At 41.1% G+C, this 27,224-nt stretch overlaps 3 protein-coding genes and 1 long non-coding RNA gene across 7 annotated transcripts in view; 2 read left to right on the top strand and 2 right to left on the bottom strand.

The window, feature by feature from the left end:
- The window catches only part of ccdc102a (coiled-coil domain containing 102A), a 49,162-nt gene extending 43,186 nt beyond the window's left edge, over window positions 1–5,976 (bottom strand). Inside the window, exon 1 of the mRNA XM_028402794.1 lies at window positions 5,800–5,976. The gene's annotated coding sequence lies outside the window, so the exon portion shown is untranslated. The remainder of the gene's footprint in view (window positions 1–5,799) is intronic.
- Window positions 4,159–17,028, top strand: LOC114433965 (uncharacterized). The gene is made up of 3 exons (XR_003670427.1): window positions 4,159–4,169; window positions 7,465–7,468; window positions 16,280–17,028. It is a non-coding gene; the product is annotated as an uncharacterized LOC114433965 (long non-coding RNA).
- LOC114433963 (gamma-taxilin-like) lies at window positions 8,402–17,022 on the top strand. Of its 2 annotated transcripts, none has more exons than XM_028402795.1 (11): window positions 8,402–8,453; window positions 10,526–10,640; window positions 11,000–11,147; window positions 12,300–12,391; window positions 12,741–12,911; window positions 13,119–13,313; window positions 13,760–13,879; window positions 13,967–14,041; window positions 14,141–14,233; window positions 14,331–14,426; window positions 14,794–17,022. In XM_028402795.1, the coding sequence occupies exons 2-11, from the start codon at window positions 10,548–10,550 to the stop codon at window positions 15,163–15,165; spliced, it is 1,455 nt and encodes a 484-aa protein (XP_028258596.1). In that variant the 5' UTR covers window positions 8,402–8,453; window positions 10,526–10,547; the 3' UTR covers window positions 15,166–17,022. The 2 variants fall into 2 exon arrangements, with proteins under 2 accessions (XP_028258596.1, XP_028258598.1); XM_028402797.1 differs by having other exon boundaries at window positions 8,421–8,441.
- Window positions 17,029–17,625: 597 nt separating the features above from the next.
- On the bottom strand, window positions 17,626–26,676 carry LOC114433964 (histone-binding protein RBBP7). 3 transcript variants are annotated; one of them, XM_028402800.1, is made up of 12 exons: window positions 26,511–26,676; window positions 25,920–26,064; window positions 25,633–25,778; window positions 23,864–24,037; window positions 23,659–23,774; window positions 23,383–23,543; window positions 23,176–23,302; window positions 22,768–22,845; window positions 22,508–22,584; window positions 22,043–22,100; window positions 19,174–19,284; window positions 17,626–18,716 (listed from the first exon to the last, which is right to left on the bottom strand). In XM_028402800.1, the coding sequence occupies exons 1-12, from the start codon at window positions 26,524–26,526 to the stop codon at window positions 18,645–18,647; spliced, it is 1,281 nt and encodes a 426-aa protein (XP_028258601.1). In that variant the 5' UTR covers window positions 26,527–26,676; the 3' UTR covers window positions 17,626–18,644. The 3 variants fall into 3 exon arrangements, with proteins under 3 accessions (XP_028258601.1, XP_028258600.1, XP_028258599.1); XM_028402799.1 differs by having other exon boundaries at window positions 25,920–26,079; XM_028402798.1 differs by having other exon boundaries at window positions 23,864–24,040; window positions 25,920–26,079.
- Between the last annotated feature and the right edge of the window lie 548 nt (window positions 26,677–27,224).

The raw sequence follows: 27,224 nt of genomic DNA on the forward strand, positions 1-27,224 counted from the left end.
AAACAAAGAAGTTATAGAGACTTTCTGTGTCCTCAGAAATGGTCAAACTTTGAGGCCACGCCCCGGCCACACCGTCAGACTTTTGTAAGAGTTTTGGAATGCGTCTATTCCCTATGGTGTCCTGAGTGGACACGGCGAATTTCAGCTCAATTCTATGAAGTATGCGAGGCGTGAAAAGTTTGGCAGCAGGGTCACACATCGCCAAAAATGGCCACAAACCTTCAAATGGCGGGCTTCCTGTTGGGTTTGGAGGGGGGGTCCAAGAGACTTTTTTGTGCGTCTTGAGGTGATACATATGTGTGCCAATTTTCATAATCCTGTGTCAAACTGGCCAGAGGGGCTACGCGTTGGGGGCGCTATAGAGCCATTTTTATATGTGCATTTCAAAAGTCAGCAAATTTCAAAATTTTTCGGGCAAATGAATTTTTCTACCAAGTTTGGTGAGTTTTTGGGCATGTTAAGGCCTCCAAAAATGCGATCTCGGAGGGGGAAAAAAAAAAAAAAAAAAAAAAAAAAAAAAAAAAAAATAATAATCCTAAGGGTTTCAATAGGGCTCTTGCACCATTCGGTGCTCGGGCCCTAATTAAAGCTGCAAGCAGCATTGCGGGCCCTCGCGCACCTTGCCATCCGCGGGGTCATCGCAGTCTTCTCTCCTATGCTCTTGTCTCCTATACTCTCCTGTCCTATGCTCTCCTCTTATTTCCACAGAGATACAACGAACACATGTTTACAACCAAACTTTCCTGCTACCAGTAGGTGGCGCTATGACCGTATCATCCTATTAGCATATATATCTGTTCAGACTCGGGTCCATAGCAGTACTGTAAGATTTTGTCCACATTGCATAAAGTATATGGGTAGTACTGCATAAAACACAGCGAGTTCCTTTGTAATGGCGAACGGTCAACTTTGAGGCCACTCCCCCGCCACACGGTAATACTTTTGAAAGAGTTTTGGAATGCATCTATTCCCTATGGTGTCCTGAGTAGACACAGTGAATTTCAGCTCAATTGCATGAAGTATGTGAGGCGTGAAAAGTTTTGAAGCAGGGTCAAAAATAGGCAAACAATTGCCACAAAAGTCAAAATGGCGGACTTCCTGTTGGGTTTGGAGGCGGGGTCCAAGAGACTTTTTTGTGCATCTTGGGGTGATACACATGTGTGCTAATTTTCATGAACCTGTGTCAAACTGGCCAGCGGGGCTACACATTAGGGCAAAAAATACAGGGAGTTCCTTTGTAATGGCGAATGGTCAACTTTGAGGCCACGCCCCCACCACACCGTAAGACTTTTGTAAGAGTTTTGGAATGCATCTATTCCCTGTGGTGTCCTGAGTGGACACAGTGAATTTCAGCTCAATTGCATGAAGTATGTGAGGCGTGAAAAGTTTTGAAGCAGGGTCAAAAATAGGCAAACAATTGCCACAAAAGTCAAAATGGCGGACTTCCTGTTGGGTTTGGAGGCGGGGTCCAAGAGACTTTTTTGTGCGTCTTGGGGTGATACACATGTGTGCTAATTCTCATGATCCTGTGTCAAACTGGCCAGCGGGGCTACGCATTAGGGCAATAAATACAGTGAGTTCCTTTGTAATGGCGAATGGTCAACTTTGAGGCCACGCCCCCGCCACACCGTCAGACTTTTGTAAGAGTTTTTGAATGCGTCTATTCCCTATGGTGTCCTGAGTGGACACAGTGAGTTTTAGCTCATTTGGATGAAGTATGCGAGGCGTGAAAAGTTTTGCAGGAGGGTCACAAATCGCCAAAAATTAACAGAAATTTCAAAATGGCGGACTTCCTGTTGGGTTTGGAGGGGGGGTCCAAGAGACTTTTTTGTGCATCTTGGGGTGATACACATGTGTACCAATTTTCATGACCCTACTCAAAACAGGCCAGGGGGGCAGGCAGAAAAACCTATGAAAACACAACATTTTGTGTAGCCAGTAGGTGGCGCTCTGTCAAAGCCTCAATATTGTTGTATAGATGTGTTTAGGGTCAGACTCTGATCATACATGTGACATTTCGTACAGATCGGACAGAAAACGAAGAAGTTATAGAGACTTTCTGTGTCCTCAGAAATGGTCAAACTTTGAGGCCACGCCCCGGCCACACCGTCAGACTTTTGTAAGAGTTTTGGAATGCGTCTATTCCCTATGGTGTCCTGAGTGGACACGGCGAATTTCAGCTCAATCCGTTGAAGTATGCGAGGCGTGAAAAGTTTGGCAGCAGGGTCACACATCGCCAAAAATGGCCACAAACCTTCAAATGGCGGACTTCCTGTTGGGTTTGGAGGGGGGGTCCAAGAGACTTTTTTGTGCGTCTTGAGGTGATACATATGTGTGCCAATTTTCATAATCCTGTGTCAAACCGGCCAGAGGGGCTACGCGTTGGGGGCGCTATAGAGCCATTTTTATATGTGCATTTCAAAAGTCAGCAAATTTCAAAATTTTTCGGGCGAATGAATTTTTCTACCAAGTTTGGTGAGTTTTTGGGCATGTTAAGGCCTCCAAAAATGCGATCTCGGAGGGGGAAAAAAAAAAAAAAAAAAAAAAAAAAAAAATAATAATCCTAAGGGTTTCAATAGGGCTCTTGCACCATTCGGTGCTCGGGCCCTAATAATAATCCTAAGGGTTTCAATAGGGCTCTTGCACCATTCGGTGCTCGGGCCCTAAAAATAAATATATTTAAAAAGTGTAGCCTAAAACAGATAATTTAATAAATAATAATAATTTAATAATTGAATGTGTAATAAGTATTATTATTATCATAAGCAGGTATAATAAGTGTGCTGTAAAATAATTATTTGATGGCTTGCTTTTTGTAACATCTGAGGAGCAAAGCCAGGCAGACAATATTGAAACCGAAATTAGGGAGGGCACAGGCCCAGCTGAACGGAGTGGTGGCAAGTAAAAAAGATGTAACAAAAGTTGTTTTTCAGGACTAAAGTTCATTGTGTTGATACATTAACATAACAAAGATGCTGTTTGTGTCCTGGCATTAGTATTTCCATCTACATATTATTTCATAGGTGAAGCAGATGCTGAGAGAAGGGAAACCATGACAGTGCCCAGATAGTCTGCAGTAGCCCAGGGTACAAAAACAGGCACAGCGACAAGAAGCAGGCCAGGATTGATTTGTTATTATTTGTTATTTATTAATATTTTCCGTACTGTAATAAAACATTTATATTACGTGCTAAATGTTTGCGTTGGGCTGAAAAGCTGTCCCACTCCGCCCCTGGACAGAGGTATCAGAAAATCTCCCGGCCTGACTTTCAGTGGGTGGAGCAACAAATGAGGATGTTGATTTCACACAGGAAGACAGACAAACAAAAGGACTGCTGGACGGACACAGGCCACATGCTAAACAAACCCATCTAAAGCATACAGTCACAGTAAGAGGAAAGTTCACCTCTTTGACTATGGTCTATGGTTTTATGTTTCGGGACATTATAAAAAATTATCTGGTTCTTACAGAATTAAAATCAGGCAAATATTCCCTCATATGAACATATTACACGTGTCATTACGTACAGTGGTGGTTGAAAGGTTGAGAACCCTTCAGACTTACTATATTTTGCATAAATATCACCCAAACTTCACACAAACCATCCTTGCAGCTCTGCCAATATGCACACCATACGATCCACTGTTCTCCTGATGGTGCTTTCATGAACGTCAACATTAGCCAATGTGAGAGAGCCTTGAGTTAATCAGAACTCACTCCGGATTCTTTTGTGACCGTGTGGACTATTACACATCTCGTTTTTGCAGTGGTCTTTGTAGACCCCTCTAGGAGTGGATTTTAATAGTGGCCTAGAACTTCCATCATTTCAAATAAGTTATTAAAGACTTTGATATTTTTATATTTTGATTAAAGTATAATAATTCTATTTTATTTGTCTGATTTTCTTCCTCTTTGTCTACTCTTCGGACTTTCGGGAAATCTACTGATGTTTTGGGTGATATTTATACTACATTATAGAACATTTTAAAAGGGTTCACAAACTTTCAAGCACCACTGTATTTAACAAAAAGGTCTTAGGGTGTACAACAAACTACAGCAGCAATAACTTCAGGTAATCAGTTTATGTATGACTTTGTCAGTCTCAATTTGTCATTAAATACAATTGCCATTGTTTTTCTAACCTTTTTGAAATCACACAATGCAGGTTGTGACTGTCTGATGTCTGAATTTTAGAGACTATTCTCGGTTTTTGATGCCCAACACAACATGGGAAGTGCACAGATGTTACTAATGTAATGTAAGTGAACTGAGAGTGACGGGGAGTCAGCATGCAGGAATGTCTGGCCGTTGTTATTCTGGTCATTTACACCTGTGCTTTATAAATGAAAGACACCGTTTCCGTGAAGTCAGCAGGCTTTGACTCCTGCGGTCTAGTGGAAAGTTAGTAGAAGACATTCATTGAGTCAAACCAGTCAAAGTACACACGCTCTAAAATATCTGCCACAGTTTCTGAATCAGGAGCACATGGCACTTGTTCTTTTCATTTGCCTTTAGAAACTGTTGCCATGGCAACCACACACAATAACTCACCCTTCAGTTCGCAGCCTGTGTGCCAGTGTGTGACTGTCAGTGTCTGCTGTGTGAAACGTCATGGCAGTTCATCAGGGCAAGCAGTGACAAAAAGCAGCAATACCCATTGGAGTGCAACCTTCACATCAGGCGTTCCATTCCACACACCCTACAACCCAGTTTAGAGCCTCCTGTTGCTTCTACTACTAGAATGTGGTCAGAGGCACATTTAACCGATTTCAGAAACACACCTGGAAGCAATGCTGACTGAAGAGCCTGTCTTTGTCTCAATCACACCAGCCCTGCCTGCTGAGCAAAGAAAGCAGCATCATAATTAAAACTGGCAGCAGTGTAATTCGCCAGGCGAGAGTCCACTCAGAACATACTGACTGACTGCTCCTGTTGCTGGAATGTAGTGCACAAACATCACAAATCTGTTCAAATACAATAAGTTGTGCTGAAATGTATTTAGGTGTCTGACATCTTCCGTCAGTTCTTCACTGCTCTGGAAGTCCACTAATGATTGCATGACCTACTTTGTTCTCTAGATCTCCAGGGATGTAACTTCAAACAGAACAATGCTTAATCCTGGAATGTACAAACCTCCAGCAGAAGAAAGTACTGGCTGACTTAGAGGCATCTCTTAGTAGTAGTACCTATTCATCATTACAGATGTTTTTTCAGTTTCTGTTCTGAGTGTGAGTCCATCCCCAACTGCACTGGTTTCTACATTTCATCCTCTGCTGCAGCCATTATCATCCATGGATGGACAGCAGACTTCATGGACACAGGTTTGAGCATTTATGCAAAATTAAGTCAGAGTCAGGCTAATCTTAACATCCAACAAGGTAAATTCACTCCTATATATAGAACTGGGCAGCTGTGACATCCGTGTGTCAGTCTGTCAGAACCCTGTGTGCCTTGCCTGGGCCTGGGGTCAGCGCGGTGCTGGAGCCGCTCTCTCTCTCTCGGTCATCCTCGGTGCAGGTAGTTTAAACACCCGTTGTGTAAACTTAACAGTGTTTTCTTTACAGCCACAATGTAGGCTCTCTGACACGCCAGGAGACACCAGAAGAAGACAACAAAGTAGCCAAGACTTCATAATGGACTATGGGTCTATTGTTTGTAGCTTCATCCGCCCAAAGCCTTAGTAAATGGAAAGAAAATGAAAAGAACATGATCTGCTGTCATTTGACACCAGAGAGTCTCACAGCGGTGGGCTCAGTTCAACTGTGAGCCACTCAACAACAAAGCAAAGGAGAACGTACCGTGAAGGGAGCGCCGAGGACGGCTGTCGTTATCGTGTCCTGAAATAAGTATCGTTATCCCAGTGGAACAGCCAAACTGCCCCTGTTCCGCTGCCAGACCTCCGTCCACCCCTCACTCTCTTTCCGACGTTTTTTCCCTCTGGTCTGGACAGAAGACGACGTTCTCACTCTGGAGGAAAAAATGGGCGGAGACTGGATGCTTGGGCAACGCGGCGGCCAATCGAAGGTCAATTTGACAATAATCTACCACTGTGAGCCAATAGGATTCTTGTTTCAGCACACAGCCCTGCTCCTATTGGCTGTTTGAGCAAAGACTTCCCAGTTAAAATTACGATCCAGCAGCGCCGGGTGAGGAGCCATGGGAATGTGTTCTCATATAATTCCACAACAAAGCAGCAGAAACATTTAAACCAAATGGATGTTCATTCCTAATTTGAGCCGCTAAGACATTCATTTAATTGCAAACTATATAATATCCAAGTCCAAACTCGACTGTTTGATTTAAAATATTTATGATCATATATTTTCATCTAATGAATAAAAGATAAAATAAAAATCAGTGACTTATTTGCAGATATCCAATCTAATACCAAAGGATGTAATAGAAAACCGGTTGACATGGCAGAAGCTGTGTCTATCTGCCACTATACCACTGACCTCTCTTGTTGAAAATTCGGTATGTAGGCTATAGGTGTTACTGCCTGTAGATATCATTTTATAATTATAGATTTTTTCAAAATGTACTACTTTCATATTTTTATTTTATTTTATTTACTCACATTTCATTCATGTAATTCATTCATTGCCACCATTCATTCCTACAATATAAATATAAACTAGTTTACTGGTGCAGGTCTCTTCAGTCCTGGGGGGGGCACCCTTGTTTTACATGCATTTGGTGCTACAAATTATTGTATACCATATCTAGGGAAGGTACATTTGCCCAATAAAATGTTGGCCTCCCTGTTTACTACGATTCGCTTAACTGTGACAAAATCTCAACCAAACAACACTGGCGCCCTCTAATGGTAACCTGAGGTTCTACGCCAGGTCTACAGGTTGATACAGAACGTTACACTGTGGTAAAGGTTGTAAAAGATAGGAAGAGAGACCCATATTTATCCATTCTTTACCCAGCTTTGTGCAGTATGTCTTTTTCTTATGCTCAAGCACTGGTGTGTGGATATGTTAGGATTAGCTGCATTAGCTGGTTGTCATTCAGATGTATTAAACTTTAAACTTTCAAGTTGTGCCAGTGATCAGAATGGAAACTAATTTCCACAAAATGTAAATTGTTAGGGTTGTTTATGTCCCGAGACTGTACGTTCATAAGGATTCCAAATTTTCCATTTATCTTTGCAACATAGGCTGGTCAACAGTGGGCAAATCCTGTGGGTGGAAAAATCTTGGATTGGGTTTAGAAATACACATTTCAATTTCAATCAAATGTTTCAAAATAGGGGCATGAATTCTATTCTCAGAACAAACCCATGTATGCCCCAACTACCCTACCACCGTTTCGTTTCCCAGAGCGTTAGACAGAGTTTGTGTTAGCTGGATTCAAATGTGGACAACTTGTTGTGCCTCTGTTCATTGAAACTGTTGGATTAGTTCAGGATAACAGATCCATGACCTTCCATTTCATGTGCCTTTCAAAGGGCATAGCTGGGTGTCATTGGGACACACACCCCCCTGACATACAGCTCCTCTGGCTCTATGGCTGCTCTCTGTGTGTGCTTTTGTGAACTTCAATGGGACAGATGTTGTCATTTGATTACACTAGCATTTTGCTGCCTGTTCAGCATAGTGTAATGTTCAGCATTAGTTCTGTGAAAAGGATGCAAACAGTCCGAGGTTTAATCACAGACATGGAGGTGACCTGTTAGCCTTTTGTGTCATAGGAAAGTGTTGATGCCTTTTGGAAGCGAGCCATTCATTAGAGCTGATGTATTACTAACAGTGTCATCTGGATGTGTAGTCCTCTGACGTAGCGTGAGGTCTGACCTAAATTCTGTTGTATCATGTTTACTGTAATTATTTTTATTATTGGTTCATTCATTATCCTTATAGGAGAATCTGTTTCCATTAAACATCCAAGACTCTTATTGGAGGCTACTTGATGACGTCAGAATAAAAAGTTGCAAAAACATGTTTTCAGTGGATGAAATAGGTCGGTAAACATTGTTTTGTGACGGCGGGGCAAAGGGGTTTTACTTTGGGGTTTTACTTAAGCTGCATCAAGTGTTTTTAAACTACTACCGGAAATACGAAGATGCAACCTTCACCTGCAAATTAAAACGTTAAAAGCACATTCAGAACGGGGCTGTCATTAAATAGTGAGTATGCGTATTTGCTGTAAAATCAGTTCATCTTAATTTATTCAAACTAACTCAAAACCAACAAGCACCAGAGGCTCGTTAACACACTGAGATAGGAACCACACTGCGGTAGAAATAACTAACAACAGGCTGGAGAAGGGGTAATCTTATCAAACGTAGCAAAAATAAATAAAAGAAAATCAAATCAAATAAAAGAAGTGGACACGAACACGCGCCACACAGATTATATTTTGAAAATATTTAACCGGAAGTTGTTATCTGATTGCTGCATCTAACTTGATGATCCACGGTGGAAACACACAGGTAAACGTTAAGGTATGTTTGAAACGCATTGGTTTTTCTTGTATTGTACTGAACGGGGTTTACTTAACTTCAACGCAGTTCGCAATGTAGCTCTATCGGCCTGTATATTTAGGTTTTGTATTCCCTACATTACACATTTATTATCCCGAAGTTAACTTCACTTCCACTGCTAGCCACCAACTAGCCGTTAGCACAGGATTAGCCCTGCTAACAATAGCAAACAAATGTTAGCTTACGTTAGAAATCTCTTTTACACGTCTTCGGCATTTTAGTATTAATTTGCACTTTGTACTCTTCATTACCCAGCCACATCACACCTGATATGTCTGACAGGACGTATTTAGACTACACATTTTGCCAGAAGGTAATTTACATGGGTACAAGCTTGCTGTGCGTTTAGCTAAGAAGCTAACATGAACAGGAACCGTACGCGCCGTTCTCCTGAGTCGATGGAACGTCACACCGGACTCCCCCTGCAATCTGTTAGCTTTACTTTTGCTTTCTTGTTCAGGAAAGCCACTTTGCTCATTCTACATCTGGTAAGACTAATGTAAACGCAAAAGTATGCAACCGTTAATTCGGCTGAAGAGAAGTACTTCTGTTGGTGCGCTCCTTTTTATTTTTTTCAACTTTTTTGAAGTTCGGTAATGTCCGCTTGCATTACTTGGTAATAACGCACCAGTTTACCAAGGAAAATATAAACAAATTAAATACAGCATGGCACATAATTAGGGCACATTGTACTCGTTTTAGTGTTACGCTGTCTCTCTGTGTTAAATGAGTTTCCACACACTGAAGGTAGCAGCTGAACTGATGACACGGCAGCTAACTACATGTCCGGCAGAGTCGGCTAGTCATGCAGGAAACTATCGCGAACTGAGCTCTGATATTACAAGATACACTGGAGATATCTCCTCAGCTCACTTCGGCCTACAAGGCTTAAAGCGCGCTGGACAGCCACACACTCGCTCTTTGAAAAGTGAGGCTGCGTATTGACGTGACTACTGTTTGGCTTCTAAAAGTAGGGTTTTGGTGGCTAACGTCATACACACAATTAGCCGCCATGGCTAGTTTGATAGCGGTAACTTCCGTATGTGACTGTTTAGCCAGGTCACTTTTTAGTCGGAGTGATCGAAATGCAGGTATCTTCATCTACTTCAGATACATTGAGTACATTTAGGCGAATATTCAAAACTAACACATTCAGTTGAAGATAGGAAAACAACCGTGTGTGCTTTGAGGCCTGAGACGTATATCAAGTGTACAGTGGGGAGAGAGGACTTGATCTATAGACTGTTAAACACATGCTTGTCCTAAAATTAAAGTGCATTTTATATTAGGTTGAGATCCAATTAGTTGACGTTGATGTCGTGAGCGTTGCTGCATTCTAATGTCAGGCTGCAGTTAGACACACGTGGTTGGTTTGGCTGTCTGGTGTTGTTATTGTAAAGACATGACATCAGCCTTGTAACATACTATAGTACAAACATAAATATAAAACAGGTCACTTTGTAATGATAAGCCAACTTCAAAGTGAATTCCACTTGATGGTGCTGTACTTTTGTGTTTTTTTACTTCTTTAGGGACAGTCTCAGATTCTTGTTTTAGATTTTGATAATAAGGAAGGCTGGAGAGTACTCTGTGTTTTCCAGTAAATTGACTTTTTGTCATTTTGAGTCACTGAAGCCACTTGTTGATACACATAAGCCCAAGCTTGCATTGTTGCCCCTTTCTAAGATGAAAAGTTAGTCGGTCTTTAATTAACATAGTACAGCAAAATGTAGCTTCTAAACAGTTTCTTGACCGAATTGTTTATTGAATGTTGTCATGCTTGACAGAAATTGAAGCTTAAAAGATGTTAATGATCCAGGTGAATGAGTCTACTATTAGCAGAATGACAATATGCTATGACATGTTGTTCCTGTAGGCACAGGCGGTGATGCCTTGTTTATGTGTTATTGAGTTTATTGTGTGGTTGTATGTCATTCTGTCATTGTTATTGAAAGCAGCCCACTGATTGAGACTTCCACTACTCATTAGTACACCTAATGTCATGGATTTTCTAACATATTGTTCTTCTAAAGTTCCAGTTTCTAAACAACACTAATGGAAACCACAGGAGTGTGTGAGATTGATGTGGCCAGTAGAAAAATAGTGGGAGGCAGCGACTCTCCACTCAACCTGGACAGCCCCTGTCAGGTAAAGTGTTAGCTACATTGTGTTTCCATTAATGTTCTCCATGTAGTCATGTCATGTTGGGTAATTTGAAAGTGTCAGGCTAAAAAGTGTTGGTCGCAACTTTTCTTACTAAGTAAAAGTAATTTATATTGGCAGATTTTGAAATCTCAAGTTTCAGTATGTAACCTGTATTTTGTTGAACCTTTTTAATGAAGTGCATATCTGTGCATTGTGTTTGTTTTCCTACACCTTGTTAATATTGGTACAACCAGACATAAAATACTAAGGTCATTAACTGAGATAATCATCTAAACTGCCAGGTCTGTTTAGCAAGGTACTGTATGTGCTTTCACGTCTCATTTGTGTGTGTGTGTTATTAGGAGGATGTTACAGAGTTTGGTTTGGGGTTGTGCTGCACTGAGGAGGAGAGAGGAGAAACTCCAGGCAGAGAGGACAGTCCCAGCGACCTTGGGGAGGCAGAGCTTGATCCTGGAGGAGATGCGAAGACTGGAGAGGACAAGGCTTTAGGTAGAAGTACTGAGACCAGTTCCAGGGCTTGACATTAATGGTTGGCCACTTGCTTTAGGGCAGTTAATTCTGAGGTCAGACAGGTGAAATGTTTTATGCATGCATTTGTATTTAATAACCAGCAAAATACATTTGAATAAGGCGACAAACTACCCTGGTTCTATTCCACTCTAATCAGAAACAAATTCAACAAGCACCCGGAAACATATCAGTGTTGACAATGCTCAATAATCTGAACTGATATATATATGTATATATTTAATTAAAAAGTTAACTGCAAGAGTAATGTCTTTTCAACCCACAATACTGAACCATATTTTTCTGATGAATGATTACATTATTTCCTACCAGTAGTGTCGAGTTAGTGTTCGTGTTTGAGTTAACTGGTGAGTTGAACAGTCTGCATCAGTTTAGAAGCTACAATAGGAACAAAAAAGTGAAACTTCTACTTAGTAGAAGTGCCTGGGGCCAATAAACTCTGAATCTGAATGAAAAAAAAAAATCCACCCCAGTGAAGCTCCAGTTACCCCAAAGATGACATGCATGTTTGTTTCTCTTACTGTTATCAGTGGTGGTGACTGTTATCAGTGGTGATGTCATTTATTTAGTACTTGATGTCTTTTAAAAGAAAATGAATCTGAACTTGCCGTATTTCAACCAGTAGGGGGCACTCATAACACACGTTTATAATGCTATAGCAAAATTCAAATGCATAACTTTGAACCAAAGTATCATAAATGTGTCCTGAATTCATCAACAGCACAAGGAATTTATATTTACATTTACATAAGCTTTAAGCTGAAGAACATCATTTTAGAGTAGTGTTTCTTAGGAAAATAAAAGAGTCTCCTTTCTGGAGTCAGTAAATTCAGCTCTGTCTATTTATTAATACCCCTTAACCTATGTGCCCTTCTCATATTTACTACTTCAGCCGATGTTTGTTTGCTTTTGTTTGGTACACTAACATTGTCAAGCACTTTGGGTCTTAAGAAAACAACTCAAATGTAAGTTATTATTTTATATGTCTAGTGTACATCAGTCCCCCAGTTCACCATTTTTATCACAGCAGTCAAAGGTCTCAAGTTACATTTTAATTGAGGGGCTTCAATATTCACTATTTTATTTGTTTTTTTGTTGTGTTTTATGTTCCAGGGAAGGAGGTTGTACTTTTAATGCAAGCCCTGAACTCTCTTGCCACTCCTGAGGAAAAATTGGCTGCTCTTTGCAAGAAATATGCAGACCTGGTAAGATGAGTAATGAATGCCTAAGCAGTCAGATTTGTATTGTCACCCCACAACACCTTGAACAGTATAAAGTATTATCTAAAGTAACAAAAAGTAATAATTAAATGAGAAACTTCCCTTAGCAATCCGTCAAAAGAACATTCCCTTTCACTGTGGTGGTGTGAAAAAAGCTCTTTAATTTCTGAACCTGACTGGCTGAAGCTACAGTGTTTACCTGGAAGACTTATTGTTTAGTACTATCATCGGTCAACAACAGTACCAAGATACTTCTGGTCTTAAAATAAGGATTAAAAAATATAACCAGGTTGATATGTAATGATGTTTTGTGATGTTATTTTACTGTGTGCAGTTGGAGGAGAGCCGCTGTATGCAGAAGCAGCTAAAAGCCCTGCAGAAGAAGCAGTCTCAGATTGTAAAGGAGAAGGTTCACCTGCAGGGGGAGCACAGCAAAGCCATCCTTGCTCGCAGCAAGCTGGAGAGTCTTTGTAGGGAGCTGCAGAGACACAACAAGACATTGAAGGTACCTCAACCTACTATAACTGCTGCCATTGTTGATGGTCATTGGCCATTATGTGTTGTAAAATATATTAAAAAAAGACCATGTGAACAGGCATCACCCGAAGATGAGAAGCAGTCATATAAAAACTACTAATGCCTACTAATTGCTTCTTTCATATGAAACAACTTGCAGGTGTTATTAACAGTCTTGTCTTTTGCCACCTGTCAGGAGGAGAATGCTCAGCGGTCCAGGGAGTATGAGGAGCAGCGCAAAGAGGCCATGCTGCACTTCCAGATGACCTTGGGTGATATTGAAGTGCAGATGGAGCAGCACAGCTCCCACAATGCTAAGCTGAGGCAGGAGAACATGGAGCTGGCTGAGAAGTTAAAAAAGCTCATAGAGCAGTATGAGCTCCGAGAAGAGGTAAGACTGCTAATGTACCTCAGCTTCCTGGCTGTTTAAGATAACATTTCCTGGCTCAGGCTGGCTGTGGCTAGTGGAAAGACCTATCGTGTCTTTGTGTACCATGATGCAGTTAAAAACATATCTTTTATTTTAAATAAGGATTAGCTTTATCTCACATTTCTGCAAGTGCTCACAGGTTAAAAATGGGAGCTCAACATGTTACTGTTTCACTATTTGTGTTTTTACGTATTCCCTACACTGGGCAAATCGAATGTTAAGAGATCAGCCAAATGTTTGGAAGTTTTGCTGTGTTTTCTGGTTGTGCAGAGGGTTTTTTTTTAATTTAATTGAGACACTTTGAATAAGCATTTATGACAAAAGCTTTTTTTTATCACTAATACATCACAGTGGCACACTGCATGTCAGTCATCCTAACTGTAATGTGGTCTGTGGCCTGCTTGCAGCACATAGACAAGGTGTTCAAGCATAAGGAGCTACAACAACAACTGATGGACGCCAAGCTGCAGAGAATTACCGAAATGATGAAGGAGGTGGAGGAAAAGCAGCAGCGTGAGAGAGACTTTGTGAGAACATCTTCTTTATGTGAACATTCATCAAAAGCCTGTAATAAACCACGTATGCTCTAAACTGGCTGTGCTGTCATGCTTCAGCTGCTGAAAGACGCCACAGAGTCCAGACGTAAGTGTGAGCTGATGAAGGAGCAGGAAGCACAGCTCAAACAACAGGTGAGCATAGAGTTCCTGGATCAGAACATTAACAATGTACTTCCTACTTTGGAAGGTGGAGGTTTACTTATGTGTAACGTCTTACTCGTATCATCTCAGCTCTCCCTATACATGGACAAGTTTGAGGAGTTTCAGACCACTCTGGCTAAAAGCAACGAAGTCTTCACCACTTTCAGACAAGAGATGGAAAAGGTGGGGCACGAAGAAATGGGACACATGTTAGTGGGTGATCATGTTTGTGTCCTGCTGGTTTCTCTGCTGGTTGTAAGATATCTGAATTTGCCTCTAGATGACCAAGAAGATCAAGAAGCTGGAGAAGGAAACGACACAGTGGAGGACCAAATGGGAGAGCAATAACCAGGCCCTGCTGCAGATGGCAGAGGAGGTGAATGGAGAGAGTGAAGCAGGCAGAGAACAAAATAGAACTTTCTACCATGCCATAAGATAAATAAATGAGGAATATTAAGTGCCCTGTATGATTCAGTAGCTTGGACATCTAGCAGCAGGAACCTGAATAGTTTCCTGTTTGACTTCATCAGTCACAACATTGCCTCAGTTAATTGAGGCTTTTGGACATTCACTTACAGTTAGGGAAAAATATTTGAACCCCTGCTGATTTTGTAAGTTTGCCCACTAACAAAGACATGACTGTATACACCTCCACACACATCAGATGGGCCAGTGATGACTGGATATATGTTATGTGTGTGAATCATTGGTAATATGTTCACTGAAATTGCGTTGTGTTGTAGAAAACTCTGCGGGATGGCCACTTCAAGGCCATGCAGGGGAAGCTGGAGCTCCTGGAGAGGTTGTGCCGAGCTCTGCAGAAGGAGAGGAATGACCTCAACAATCGGCTCAGCTTACTCCAGCAGGGAGACAAAGGGACCGCGCCACCTCCTGATGCCCAGCCACGGCAGCCTTCAGTGGAAGAGGAGGAGGACGAGGAGGAGGAGGAAGATTCTGAGGATTCAGCTCAGGGTGATGGGCATGAGACAGGGGGTGTCCACCAAGCTCCCAGACCACCTGAAATGGACCCTATGCCAGCTGCTTCCGTTACAACCACCACTGCTCTGCTGACAAGCATCCAGTCTGCAGAAACAGCAGCCGCACTGCAGGACTGAGTAACCATGGCCTGGCGCGATAGCAGGGCTCCATTCAGCTTCAGTCTAGTTCAGAACTAGCCAGGGAAACATCTTCAATGGAGATAGATATCAGTTCTTTTTTAATTCTTGTCTGTCCAGATTGGAAGCTGAACCCATGTCCTTTTGTGTGATAGATTAATTAAATGATTGTATTAAGGATTCTCTTTGCCCCCATTTGTAATAATTGGCACTTGTGTATTTCATAGGAAACTCTCACGCAGTCAAATTGAAGCTATTCAGTCTAATTGGGTTGCTACTTCTCTTTTCGCTACTCACATGGTCTTTTCCTGTAGTGTCACATACTTCTTTGGATTCTAGTTTGCTTATATTTAATGCATATTGTTAGAGATCACTTTGTACTAACAGAGCCTTACAGTCACAGTGTGATCTGAGAAGTCAGGGGTGTCTGGACTGAACACAGGGAATTCATTATTTATTGTAAGATCATTTTTATTTCTCTGAGCAAAGGTAATCATCATGATAGGTTGTATAGTTTGAAGCTTGGAATGCATGGTGACCTCATACAACACTAGTTGGTCAGCAGCTGTATCTGTCACACTAACCTACAACCTTACCTAGCTAGTAGGCTACATGCTATGGCAACAACAGTTGCCCAATAAGCTATACTGCATGCTGAATGGCACCAGCCATACTAGGTACTAGGGGTATCTGTTTATCTGGTCAAACTGAGATGGCCCTTTTGTCCATAAACAAAGCCATTGCCCTGCTTCTGCAAAATAAAACAAAAACTAGACATATTGGCAAAAGCATTTTGAATCAAAAAGTGTGGATTAATCTTACTCCACGCCTTACAATGCCAGAGACAGGTGAGACTTAGTAAATGAACAGTTATAGGCTAGCCTTCATTGGATATGTTAAACTGATTTTTGGAAAGCTTTACTTGGTAGCTACACAAAAACTGTGCTTTATGTGTCTCCTGTGGTGCAATGCTGTATACGATGGTTTAGTGTGACAGCTACCATACGGCTTCCTGTATTTTGGTTTTACTTCCTTAAAGTCAGTACAGTCAAAGCTTTGCACGTCAAGGTTGAGCCCTAAATGTTCCTTCTGAGTGGCTTGTGTGTTAATCAAGCCACAGGCTGCCTGTTAAACAGATGATCAGAGGGCTATTTTGTTATATCTATTAGGTGGCTCCCTAGTGCTAGAGGTGGATGGATGGTGAGTGTTGGGTGGTCTTGCAAGTGTCATGTTTCCCATTTTGCTTTGTTGGGTGATGGGTTCATGTGTTAGTAGGGATACAATGTAAAAAACTGAAGTAGGCTACGCCGGACTGGAGGTTGGTTGTTGTTATCTCTCAACTCAATCCTTAAGATTATTTTAAACCAAACCCTGTTTTTGTTGCCATTTAGTGGACTGGCCTTTCTACACATGAGCAAGGCCATAATCAGGAAGGATTCATCAGGTTGATGACTTCTTGATCAGCTGTGTTTCCTGTTCCTGCACACAGTGAATGAGCAAAGACTTTAATCTTAAGGATTACAACAAACTCAGTTTTAACCTGTTTAACCCTCATACTTAACTTTTCTTTTTTGTGAGGTTGTGAAATAAAACAAGTGATACAGCTGTTAATCAGGGAAGCAACAAAAGGATGGAAAGAGGAAAAAATCAGTGAATGTCCCACTTAAAACTAATCATGTAATTAGACTTCCATGTGGTCAGCTCAACAGTTTGTATTGAGAAGTGGAGTTACCCATTTGACAGATGATGTCAATTTGCTAGAAAAAACAGACGTCTCTACTCAAAATAAGTGAACTGACACTGATTTCCTTTGTGATTTGTTTTTCTAATGAGTTTGAATAAAAAGATGTTTTTTAACACTGATGCATATTAATAGAAACTTGGACGATAGTCTGGAAATGTCTGTGTCTGTACACTTTATATGGTGAACATAAGAACTATCAGCAGGGGTCAAGTCTTGTTGGAGGTTGTGGTGTTGTACTAATGATGAATTTGTGTTTGCTGGGTCAAAGTCAGTTCACCCACTCACATTCTTTGCACATTCTGTTTAAATGCAACATTCAACTTTAACCCTGCAATAGTTCATGATACAGCTTGTGTTACGCAGCATGCCCAGCAGCTTCTGCAAAGAGCTCAACCTGCATTCTCATTCGAAATCATTTTTGAAAGACAAATTTGGAAACGTGAATAGAATATCCACACATTGAGACTGTTTGTGTAGTGGCAAAGGATAACATATGAATACACAGTAAATGTGAGAATCACATGACTAATGTGTAAGGAAAGTAGACTGATCTATGGGAGAAGTGATCTGAGCTCTCCTGGCCGCTCTCCTCCACATGCAGCTGATTTCAAACTGGACTTGACACCTCCTAGGTGCAGGTGGAGGTACGGTAGTTTTAGTCATGCTCAAGCTATTTACTCTTTGGCGTTGCCCCAGACTGACTCTCAGGTAAAGTCAGAATCTACCTCTAGGTGAGACCAACTGTGAAAGAAGAGGCATGAGTCACTATAGCTTTGGAGAGCTTTATTTTTACTAAAAAAGATGAGCCCACACCCTTCCTTGATTGTACAATGTTCGTATTCTCCTGTCTTTCTTTTCAATAAACATTTTGTAGAATTTGCAACAACGGATTTATTTCTTCACTCTAAATTACTGGGTGTTGTGCAATTTCCTATGGATGGTAGGTTTCAAGGTTTCCTACTGAGATTGTTCAGCCACATTTTTACATAAATGACAAACTTATTTCTCAAAAGTTATAAAAGCTTTATTGCAATTTGTGGTGCAGGAAACAAAACATTAATTTCACATTATGTAATAACAGGAGGAAAAAAGTACTCCTCAAGTGCACTAATACAACCCCAAACTGCTTCCACAAGCCAAATACTGAAGTGTGGATGGAGAAATAACCGGGAATGTTTGTCCCATGGACAGCAATGACATCAGCTGGATAGAACGAATAAACAGCCAACAAGTGCTTAACCAGTGGAAAAATTATAAGTGTGTCCCTGGACATGACAGAAGAAGATCAGGTTTCACAAGTTCACTGCTCAGATCTGTTGATCAGGGGTCAGGGAAGCAGGCTCTGTTAGTCTATTTACATACTGTCAAAATGTTTCATTGAATGGGCCCTTTGAATTGAACTGCTCAGCAGAATTTACAGTGATGTAAACCGTGCACATAAAAGATTTCTGCAGTTAAAAGGCCCAGAACCACACACAATACCATTTCAAAACAGTGGAAGTATGACCACCTGAGCAGGGAGAGCATTTCTAATCCTTATCAATTCCAAGTGCTTCTGTGCTTTTGGGTTGCAGGGCCACAGTGAAATGTAAGCAAGGTGAAACTGAATCCAACTGTTTGTTAGCAAGACTGGAGTCCAAGCTTCTTTATGCACTTGAGATAAGCCTGGGAGGAAAGGGACAGGCTGAGATCGGAGGAGGGGCTGTGCTTGGGCAGAGATTTGTGTAGAGCTGGGTTATGATCCCTGAGCCTCCAGCTCTGATGCAGGGGTGTTGTCTGGCTCCTCATCGTTGTAGATATTCTCTGCCTAGAACAACAGAAGCCAGTGGTATTTATTCCATGGGTTGCCTGAATGCTCCATTCTTATTGGCTGCAGGTTGTTGTAGCTGTGTATGCAACTAAGGCGCACTAAAAACTATTTTTAACACCTGCTTAAAAAAGTAAGTATTTTTTTTTACACCCTATTTGGAAATGTGATGACTGTAAAAGCAAAAGAAAACCTGAAAAGTATACTTGTCAACATGTACTCTGATGACTCGCCTATTTACATCATGACAATATTAATATTTGTTATAAAGCCGCTTTACATGTTTATCATTATACTACTCATCAGCTGTGTGTAAGTGCTGAGTGATTTAACCAATAACCAGCTCTTACATTTACCTCAGGAAATGCACACTCAAGTTGGCTTGTATCCTTCCTAACTTGCACTGAATTAAATACATTGGATAGATTAATGACACAAGTGTGTGTAATGTATTCACCATCTGCCAGACTTGCATGATATTGTCCTCAGATACAGAGCAGATAATCCAGGGTTCATTGGGGTTCCATGAGAAGTCAGAGATCTTAGCTGTGTGTCCACCATGGATGAACTGATGGAGACAGAGACATAGATTACACATCAAGCGTAAGAATGAACAGTCAAAATTTTGACATTTTGAAACACCAGAGGTCTTCAACGGTGAACCCTAGGGGGTCTGCAACAGTACTGTGTAGCTAACTTTAAGAAAAGTGAGAAGCAGTGGTGGAGGAAGTACTGAAGCTTGGTACTTAAGTACAATTACCCAGAAAATATATAAGTAGAAGTGCTACATCAACAATCCTATTTAAGTTTTAAGTGCTTTTAAAGTACTCATGCAATGAGTTGTCTCTCAATATCTAGGTGGTGCCATTTTGATGAAGAATGCAGATATAGCTCCTGGTAACACTGCTGCCTCTACACGTCACTGCTAGTAAATTCCTGCCAGCAGCTGTTTAAGGCCCACTCAGATTGCTCTGCTATGTATATCCACCAATTGTTTTTGGGCCCTCTGAATTCAAACATATCTTTTAAATACAGCCACTAGTGGCTTAGTTCAGTGGAGGCTGACTGGATCTATGTTTAGTGGTGAGGCTGGAAGTTGGTTAAGGTGAGGGGAAAACAAGTACCGGTAATATACGCACATGTAATATGTTTAAGCACATGGCATAATTTGTCCAAATTACCCCAGTTCAACAGCATTTCCCTGACACCAGGGAAGGCCAGGTGCAGTGAAATACCACCATATTTTATAATATTGAAAACACAAAATCAGCTTCCCTGATTTCTAAATATCAGTAACAGTCATAGAAAAAAAATTGGTTGACCTCTAATTTAAATAAACATAAATCCAACATATTGTTGTGAACGGATAGTATCACTTGTTTATAATTGCATCTCCAGCCTACTCACTGTTCTTTGCACACGTTTAAAATACAAACAAGAACATATGAAGCTGTGCATTATTTGAATAGCTTAGTACTAACACGGTACATTTACACTCAACAAAAATATAAACGCAACACTTTTGTTTTTGCTCCCATGTTTCATGAGATGGACTTGAAGATCTAAACTTCATTCCAGATACACAATATTACCATTCCTCTCAAACATTGTTCACAAATCTGTCTAAATGTGTGATAGTGAGCACTTCTGCTTTGCTGAGATAATCCATCCCACCTCACAGGTGTGCCACATCAAGATGCTGATCTGACATCATGATTAGTGCACAGGTGTACCTCAAACTGCCCACAATAAAAGGCCACCCTGAAATGTGCATTTTGTTTCTGCTTTATTGGCGGTCTGGGGACTAAGAACCAGTCAGTATCTGGTGTGACCACCATTTGCCTCATGCAGTGCAACACATCTTCTTCGCATAGAGTTTATCAGATTGTCTATTGTGGCCTGTGGAATGTTGGTCCACTCCTCTTCAATGGCTGTGCGAAGTTGCTGGATATTAGTGGGAACTGGTGCACGCTGTCGTATACGCCGGTCAAGCACATCCCAAACATGTTCAATGGGTGACATGTCCGGTGAGTATGCTGGCCATGCAAGAACTGGGACATTTTCAGCTTCCAAGAATTGTGTACAGATCCTTGCAACATGGGGCCGTGCATTATCTTGCTGAAACATGAGGTGATGTTCATGGATGTATGGCACAACAATGGGCCTCAGGATCTCATCACGGTATCTCTGTGCATTCAAAATGCCATCAATAAAATGCACCTGTGTTCTTCGTCCATAACAGATGCCTGCCCATACCATGACCCCACCACCACCATGGGCCACTCGATCCACAACATTGACATCAGCAAAGCGCTCACCCACACGACGCCACACACGCTGTCTGCCATCTGCCCTGAACAATGTAAACCGAGATTCATCCGTGAAGAGAACACCTCTCCAACGTGCTAGACGCCATCGAATGTGAGCATTTGCCCACTCAAGTCTGTTACGGCGACGATCTGGAGTCAGGTTAAGACCCTGATGAGGACGACGAGCATGCAGTTGAGCTTCCCTGAGACGGTTTCTGACAGTTTGTGCAGAAATTGTTTGGTTATGCAAACCAATTGTTTCAGCAGCTGTCTGAGTGGCTGGTCTCAGACGATCTCGGAGGTGAACCTGCTGGATGTGGAGGTCCTGGGCTGGTGTGGTTACTCGTGGTCTGCGGTTGTGAGGCCGGTTGGATGTACTGCCATATTCTCTGAAACGCCCTGGAGACGGCTTATGGTGGAGAAATGAACATTCAATGCACGAGCAACAGATCTGGTTGACATTCCTGCTGTCAGCATGCCAATTGCACGCTCCCTCAATGCTTGTGGCATCTGTGGCATTTTGCTGTGAGACAAAACTGCACATTTCAGGGTGGCCTTTTATTGTGGGCAGTTTGAGGTACACCTGTGCACTAATCATGATGTCAGATCAGCATCTTGATGTGGCACACCTGTGAGGTGGGATGGATTATCTCAGCAAAGCAGAAGTGCTCACTATCACACATTTAGACAGATTTGTGAACAATGTTTGAGAGGAATGGTAATATTGTGTATCTGGAATGAAGTTTAGATCTTCAAGTCCATCTCATGAAACATGGGAGCAAAAACAAAAGTGTTGCGTTTATATTTTTGTTGAGTGTATTTTGCCCAGTTGTTAGGCCTGGTTTAATATAGAACACTATTGTATACAATATACAGTGCATAAGTAGATATTGGGACATATTATTCACACAGTAGGGCACTCTAAGGTTCTTCACATGACATGCTGAAGGTTTTTGTAGTTACTGACTTAACAAAGATCTGATCAACCTGAAAGCTACAAAGCTAGACAGCACCTACCAGGAGCTCTGGGGGACCATCCTCGGCATCCTCTGCAGACTGCTCCTCCCCAATTTTACTGGAAAAGAAAACCTCAGTCATTCTATCAATTTGTCAGTAAAATACATGGAGGTTGCAGCAGCTTCCAAGCCCAACATCTGGACCTTGTAGTGACCAAATACAGAGCTATTAGTTTGTACACGGACATCACTCCATTGCCTTAAGCCAAACAGGCTGCTGTTTGTTGCAGGGTATCTGCAGGATCAGGGAAGCCACATTAAGACTTTTTAAGACCTTTTTAATGTTGGTTTGATCAGACTTAAAACCCAACATTCACATGTTCACCACTCCAACTTTGAAGGTGATGAGTAAATGTCCTAATATAATAGAACAAATATCAACATCCTCTGTACATGTTTTGTCATGATAAACTAACATTGAGACACTGTTTCGAATAAGTAAGTGGATTTTGTGAACAGTTTGAACCTGAGATCCCAGACGTTGAGGCGTCGGTCAGTTCCACTGGAGGCCAGGATTGTCTCATTGTGAGGAGACCACTGTACCTAATGAAGAGGACAGGCATCACTGAAAGGTCAATGCAGTGCTCACATCATAAATCACCTCTATGTGCTAAGTAGAGATATTTTAGTGCCTAGTATAAAACATCTTATCCTATTTCCAATACAAAGTTTCGTGACAGGTGCTATGACCCTAGCTGTCAGTCAGTTGCGGCTGATCACTGTTACCTGGAAAATTTCATCTCTATGAGACTCAAAGGAATGGAGCTTCAGTTTAAGGTTCCTCAGGTCCCACAGTGCAACCGTCTGAAACAACAAAACAAGCATTGTTGTGTTGTTTTTAATCACCCTACAACCCACAAAAATGATGGTGCTGTGTAAGATATACATGATAATAATATAGATGCAGATCACTTACAGTACAAAGTCATTAAAAGTGGTAGTTTTTGAATGAATCAATGAATAAATAAATAAAACGGTCTTATTTGCATGCCAGCAATGTTTGAAAACTACAAGAAGTTCTGAAAAATAAACATCTGATGGAATATCCCACCTGACAGGTGGATAGCTTCAGAGAGCCTGTGTCTCTTAGAGGGGCCCTTTTAAAAACAGAGTCACATTTTGTCTTTATTTTACCTTATCAGCAGAACCAGTGGCCAGAATGAACTCGCTGTAAGGGTTGAAGCTGAGACAGTTGACCTCAGCAGTGTGAGCATCTACTGAGTGGCTGGCTTTGGATGTGTTGTTAGATCGAGTGTCCCATCTGGTGGAGGATATAGGAAGGTCATAACCAGCGGTAACTTTGTTATAGAAAAGTCAAAGCAGACTAATATTATCACTTACATCATTAATTTCTGATCATCAGCAACTGAGCCAAACAGGGATTCATGAAGCAAATGCCAGGAAACGTCCTCCACTACTGCAGTGTGGCCAGTGAAGATGGTTTTGGCATCCAGAACCTTCCCCTCCTTCAGGCTCCCCCCTATGTCCCATAGACAGATGGTCTAGAGAGCATAAAAAAGGACATTCCATTTTTCCTTTTCTATTTTGTTCTAATACAACACTAGAACACTTGATTGCTGAGTCAGAATGACTGCTGAATTTTACCAAGTCACTCACATGGTCATCAGAGGCACTGAGTAAATTACCACTGAGGTTTGGATTCCAGGAAAGGCCATAACCTTCTTTCTGGTGCCCTTTAAGCCTCAAGTCAGGACTGCACTCCCCACTGGGATCTACACAAAAAACAGACATCTTCACTTTCTGTTGGACATAAACATTTGGGTATTTCACCACACACGTAAGTGCACAAACGTGACCTGACCTGGCTTAGCTGGGTGCTTATTATAGTCGAAGACCAGCACATCAGACGTGGGAGTCTTGGTGGCGATGATGCAAGGATTCTGGGGCATGTAGCGTGCTCGGTTCACCTCTCCTTCATGGTTGATCTTGATCTCAATCTCTATCTTCCCACTGACTGAACCAAATCCACCAAACTCTGGCAAGGCAGTTAAAAAGGCCTATTACACAGCCATAGACACTTTAGTTGCAGTAAATATTTACCCGGACACCTGGAAGTTGTCCCAAAGCACTTTCCAAAAATATTTGTGATTGGAAGATCTACCTGCATATAACCAGTTATCACAAGCTAGTGTCCAATCAGGTCAAACATTGAAAGTCATACAAATTGTTGTTTGTTTGATTTTAGATATTGATAGAAACTATTGTGCAAATGAAAAGAATCTCTAGTGAAATCTGTAAAATGTCACATCATTATAACTGTTGCTCACAGCTAACCCTCACTTAGCTTTACATCTGACACTGAAGACCCTTTGTTGCTACTAGCAGATATGTGCATTTTGCTTCTCCACAATGCCAAAGCCTGAACTTTACATGAATTAACTGAATCTCAACCTGGCAGAGTTACAGCTTCAGACTATATTTCATACAGGTAGTTGTTATATAATCATAAAGTGTTTGTGCAGTTTGATAGCAGTTGAGATCACTGTGTTCACCATTATGTTTCAGTGTACTTGCTTAATTGTATATTGACATTTTAGAATGACTGTACCTTTAAACTGATCAGTGGCCATGCTAACATACTATTACTACCTCTGGTAACACACCAGGAGAGCAGTGGTCCTTCAGCTAAACACAGCGCAGCACAGCACCCATCAACATACCTGCTGGAAGACACAACAACAACATTTCAGCAAACAGTGAATGTAACTGATAGATATAAAAAAAACATGGTTGGATAGTAATATTACATTAGTATATTTATATTTTAATATACAGTATCTTACATCATTAAAAATTAAAAATCTAAACATATTGGGAGGTCAGTCTCATGCCCCATTACACATCATCTCTGCAAGTGAAATCAGATCATTGTTTCTGACAAGGTTGCAGTCACAGAACTATGTGGTCAATATTTTTTTTACAATGTTAGGGCCCTATAAAATCCGTTTTATTTTTTTCCCCAAATTCCATTTTTTCTGTTGTAATTTTTGGGAAATCTGTTTTATAGTGTAGTTTTTGGGAATACCAAGTTGTGACCTCATTTTACTACCAAAAACATTGTTTTTAATGTAAATGACTAAATTGAATAGAACTTAGAATTTATTGAGGCGACACACTCAATATGGTTACATACAGAGTGCATCAAAAACAAGCAGCAAGTGATGAAACTTTAGTCGACTTATTATAAAACAACCAAACATTTGATTTCAGCTGTAGGAACAGTTAGTCCCTGTGAGCCGCCCTCTCTACAAGTTTCCCACCTACTCACCTCATCTGTGCAATATCTCTTAAGTTATATGTTCTTATTTTAATTCTCCTGTATCTTTGTTGGTAGTTTTACTGTATATTTTTTATCTTGTCCTACTTTTATTTCTGTGTCTGTGCTGTTGCAGTAACACAACGTCCCCACTGTGGGACAAATCTTAATCTTAAATCATTTTCCCTCAGGAATATATAAAGGAATTCTGATTCTGACCAGAGTCACCACTGAAATACATCATCCGTGATCGCGGAAATCATAGGGCCCTAATTCAATGTACAGCATACTGGCAGGATGGCTCGGACACTTACCTCCTTTCTCGCTGTCATAGTGTGAAGCATCAAACTGGGCATCATCATTTGGTACCTGGACGCTTGCAATTACAAGGTGGTTCTGCTCATCTGATGTGTGAGTCCCCAAAACCAGCCTGTGAACTGTGTAGTCCTTCCCCTCTGACCTGTCAACAACACAGACACAAGTTTGTGTTGGCACTCAGTGGCAATGATTAACATTCATCATTATATACAAATCTTATCACTGAGAGTAAGACTGTTGTTTAAAAGTTTCATGAACTGTAGGATGGAGAAATGTGAAATACCTGTTGACATCTGGCAGCCACTGCACAGTGAGGCTGGGCCACTCCAGGGCATGGGTCATCACCAGGTCATACAGGAAAGGGGTGTTTTTCTTCCAAATCTTGTACTCTTCATTTATAACCCTCTCTTCCACAGCATCATCATACACTGCAGCAGAACAACCTAACATAAGTTATAGGAATGATTCAGAGAAAAAACAGACGCTTATAGAATCTAATATGTCTAGCCAGACTGTTTGAAAAAGCGTATTATTGTTTTAGCATGATATTATGGACAGAACAATAACAGCTGTGAGTACTCTGTAGTATCTTTGGTGTATACAGTTGGTGTGCCGGCTCGCTTACACCCACTACACAGTATTTCAAGGGTTGTAACCACGCAAACATTCAAACTTAAAGAGCAGAGGCATGGCGCATGATATAAGCAACAACAGGAGCACACAGACTGGCTACAACCACTGAACATCTTGACAGGATTTTGCTAAGCTAGCATATCATGCTAGCAGCGCACTCTTGACACAAAACAGTAGTACTGCGCACACACGAGGAAACCGGGCCACGGCTTCCGACGCTAGGAAGTGCTTATAAACTTACCCTCTTTGTCCGCCATGTTCCAAACTCAGCGCTGTGTAACGACGCTGTTAAGCAAAAAAAATGAACCTGTTACAGTCCAAACTACTACACCCCAAAATACTCTGCCTGGATTGTGCCGCTGCGAAACTATTCAGCTTCCTTTTCAGCGCCGAATTACTCGGTCCGTATTGCGCATGCGTCGATACGTAAGCGTCAGTACGCACATATCAACGAGGTTGTGTTTTCAAAGGAACTCTGAGAGATATGTGATGTGTTTGGAAAATTATAGGAAATTGAAAGTTCACACCTACGTACCTCAAATTTGTACAAACAGTGTGAGACTTTTGTTTATCCTTGATAACATTGAAAGCATTTTCTGTCAGATGTCGTTGTGTCACATGTGAACAGATTTTTATTTTTTATTTTAAGTACACCTGCAGAACACAATGTATTGTGTATGACCCACAAACGGTTATGTTGTAAGAATATCAATTTCGGTAAAAAGTTTAAGAAAGAAAATGCTAATTCTTGCATACATGCACTGCTGGTTTTATTCACCTAACATTTCAGCTTCTTGTAGCCTGAGAAGGAAAAGGTTCTCTCATAGTCTCAGTTGTTGGTCTGATTTGATGTAATAACCATTAGAGCCTCACTGTGCATTCCAATAAGTTTATTTTGTAAAAGTCTCATCCATAAACGGCAAAAACAGTTTACAATAAATTACAAACTTTGAAA

Source organism: Parambassis ranga, chromosome 3 (assembly GCF_900634625.1).
Source record: "Parambassis ranga chromosome 3, fParRan2.1, whole genome shotgun sequence".
In the NCBI taxonomy this organism is placed as follows: domain Eukaryota; kingdom Metazoa; phylum Chordata; class Actinopteri; family Ambassidae; genus Parambassis; species Parambassis ranga.

Excerpts from the sequence above, each read along its gene's own strand:
- LOC114433963 (XM_028402795.1), top strand. The coding sequence starts at position 10,548 with ATGGAAACCACAGGAGTGTGTGAGATTGATGTGGCCAGTAGAAAAATA. Across the intron at positions 10,641-10,999 it reads ACCTGGACAGCCCCTGTCAG|GAGGATGTTACAGAGTTTGG; the intron begins GTAAAGTGTTAG and ends GTGTGTTATTAG. Across the intron at positions 14,234-14,330 it reads TCAGACAAGAGATGGAAAAG|ATGACCAAGAAGATCAAGAA; the intron begins GTGGGGCACGAA and ends ATTTGCCTCTAG.
- LOC114433964 (XM_028402798.1), bottom strand. Across the intron at positions 25,779-25,919 it reads TGGCTGCCAGATGTCAACAG|GTCAGAGGGGAAGGACTACA; the intron begins GTATTTCACATT and ends TGTTGTTGACAG. Across the intron at positions 19,285-22,042 it reads ATGGTCCCCCAGAGCTCCTG|TTCATCCATGGTGGACACAC; the intron begins GTAGGTGCTGTC and ends TGTCTCCATCAG.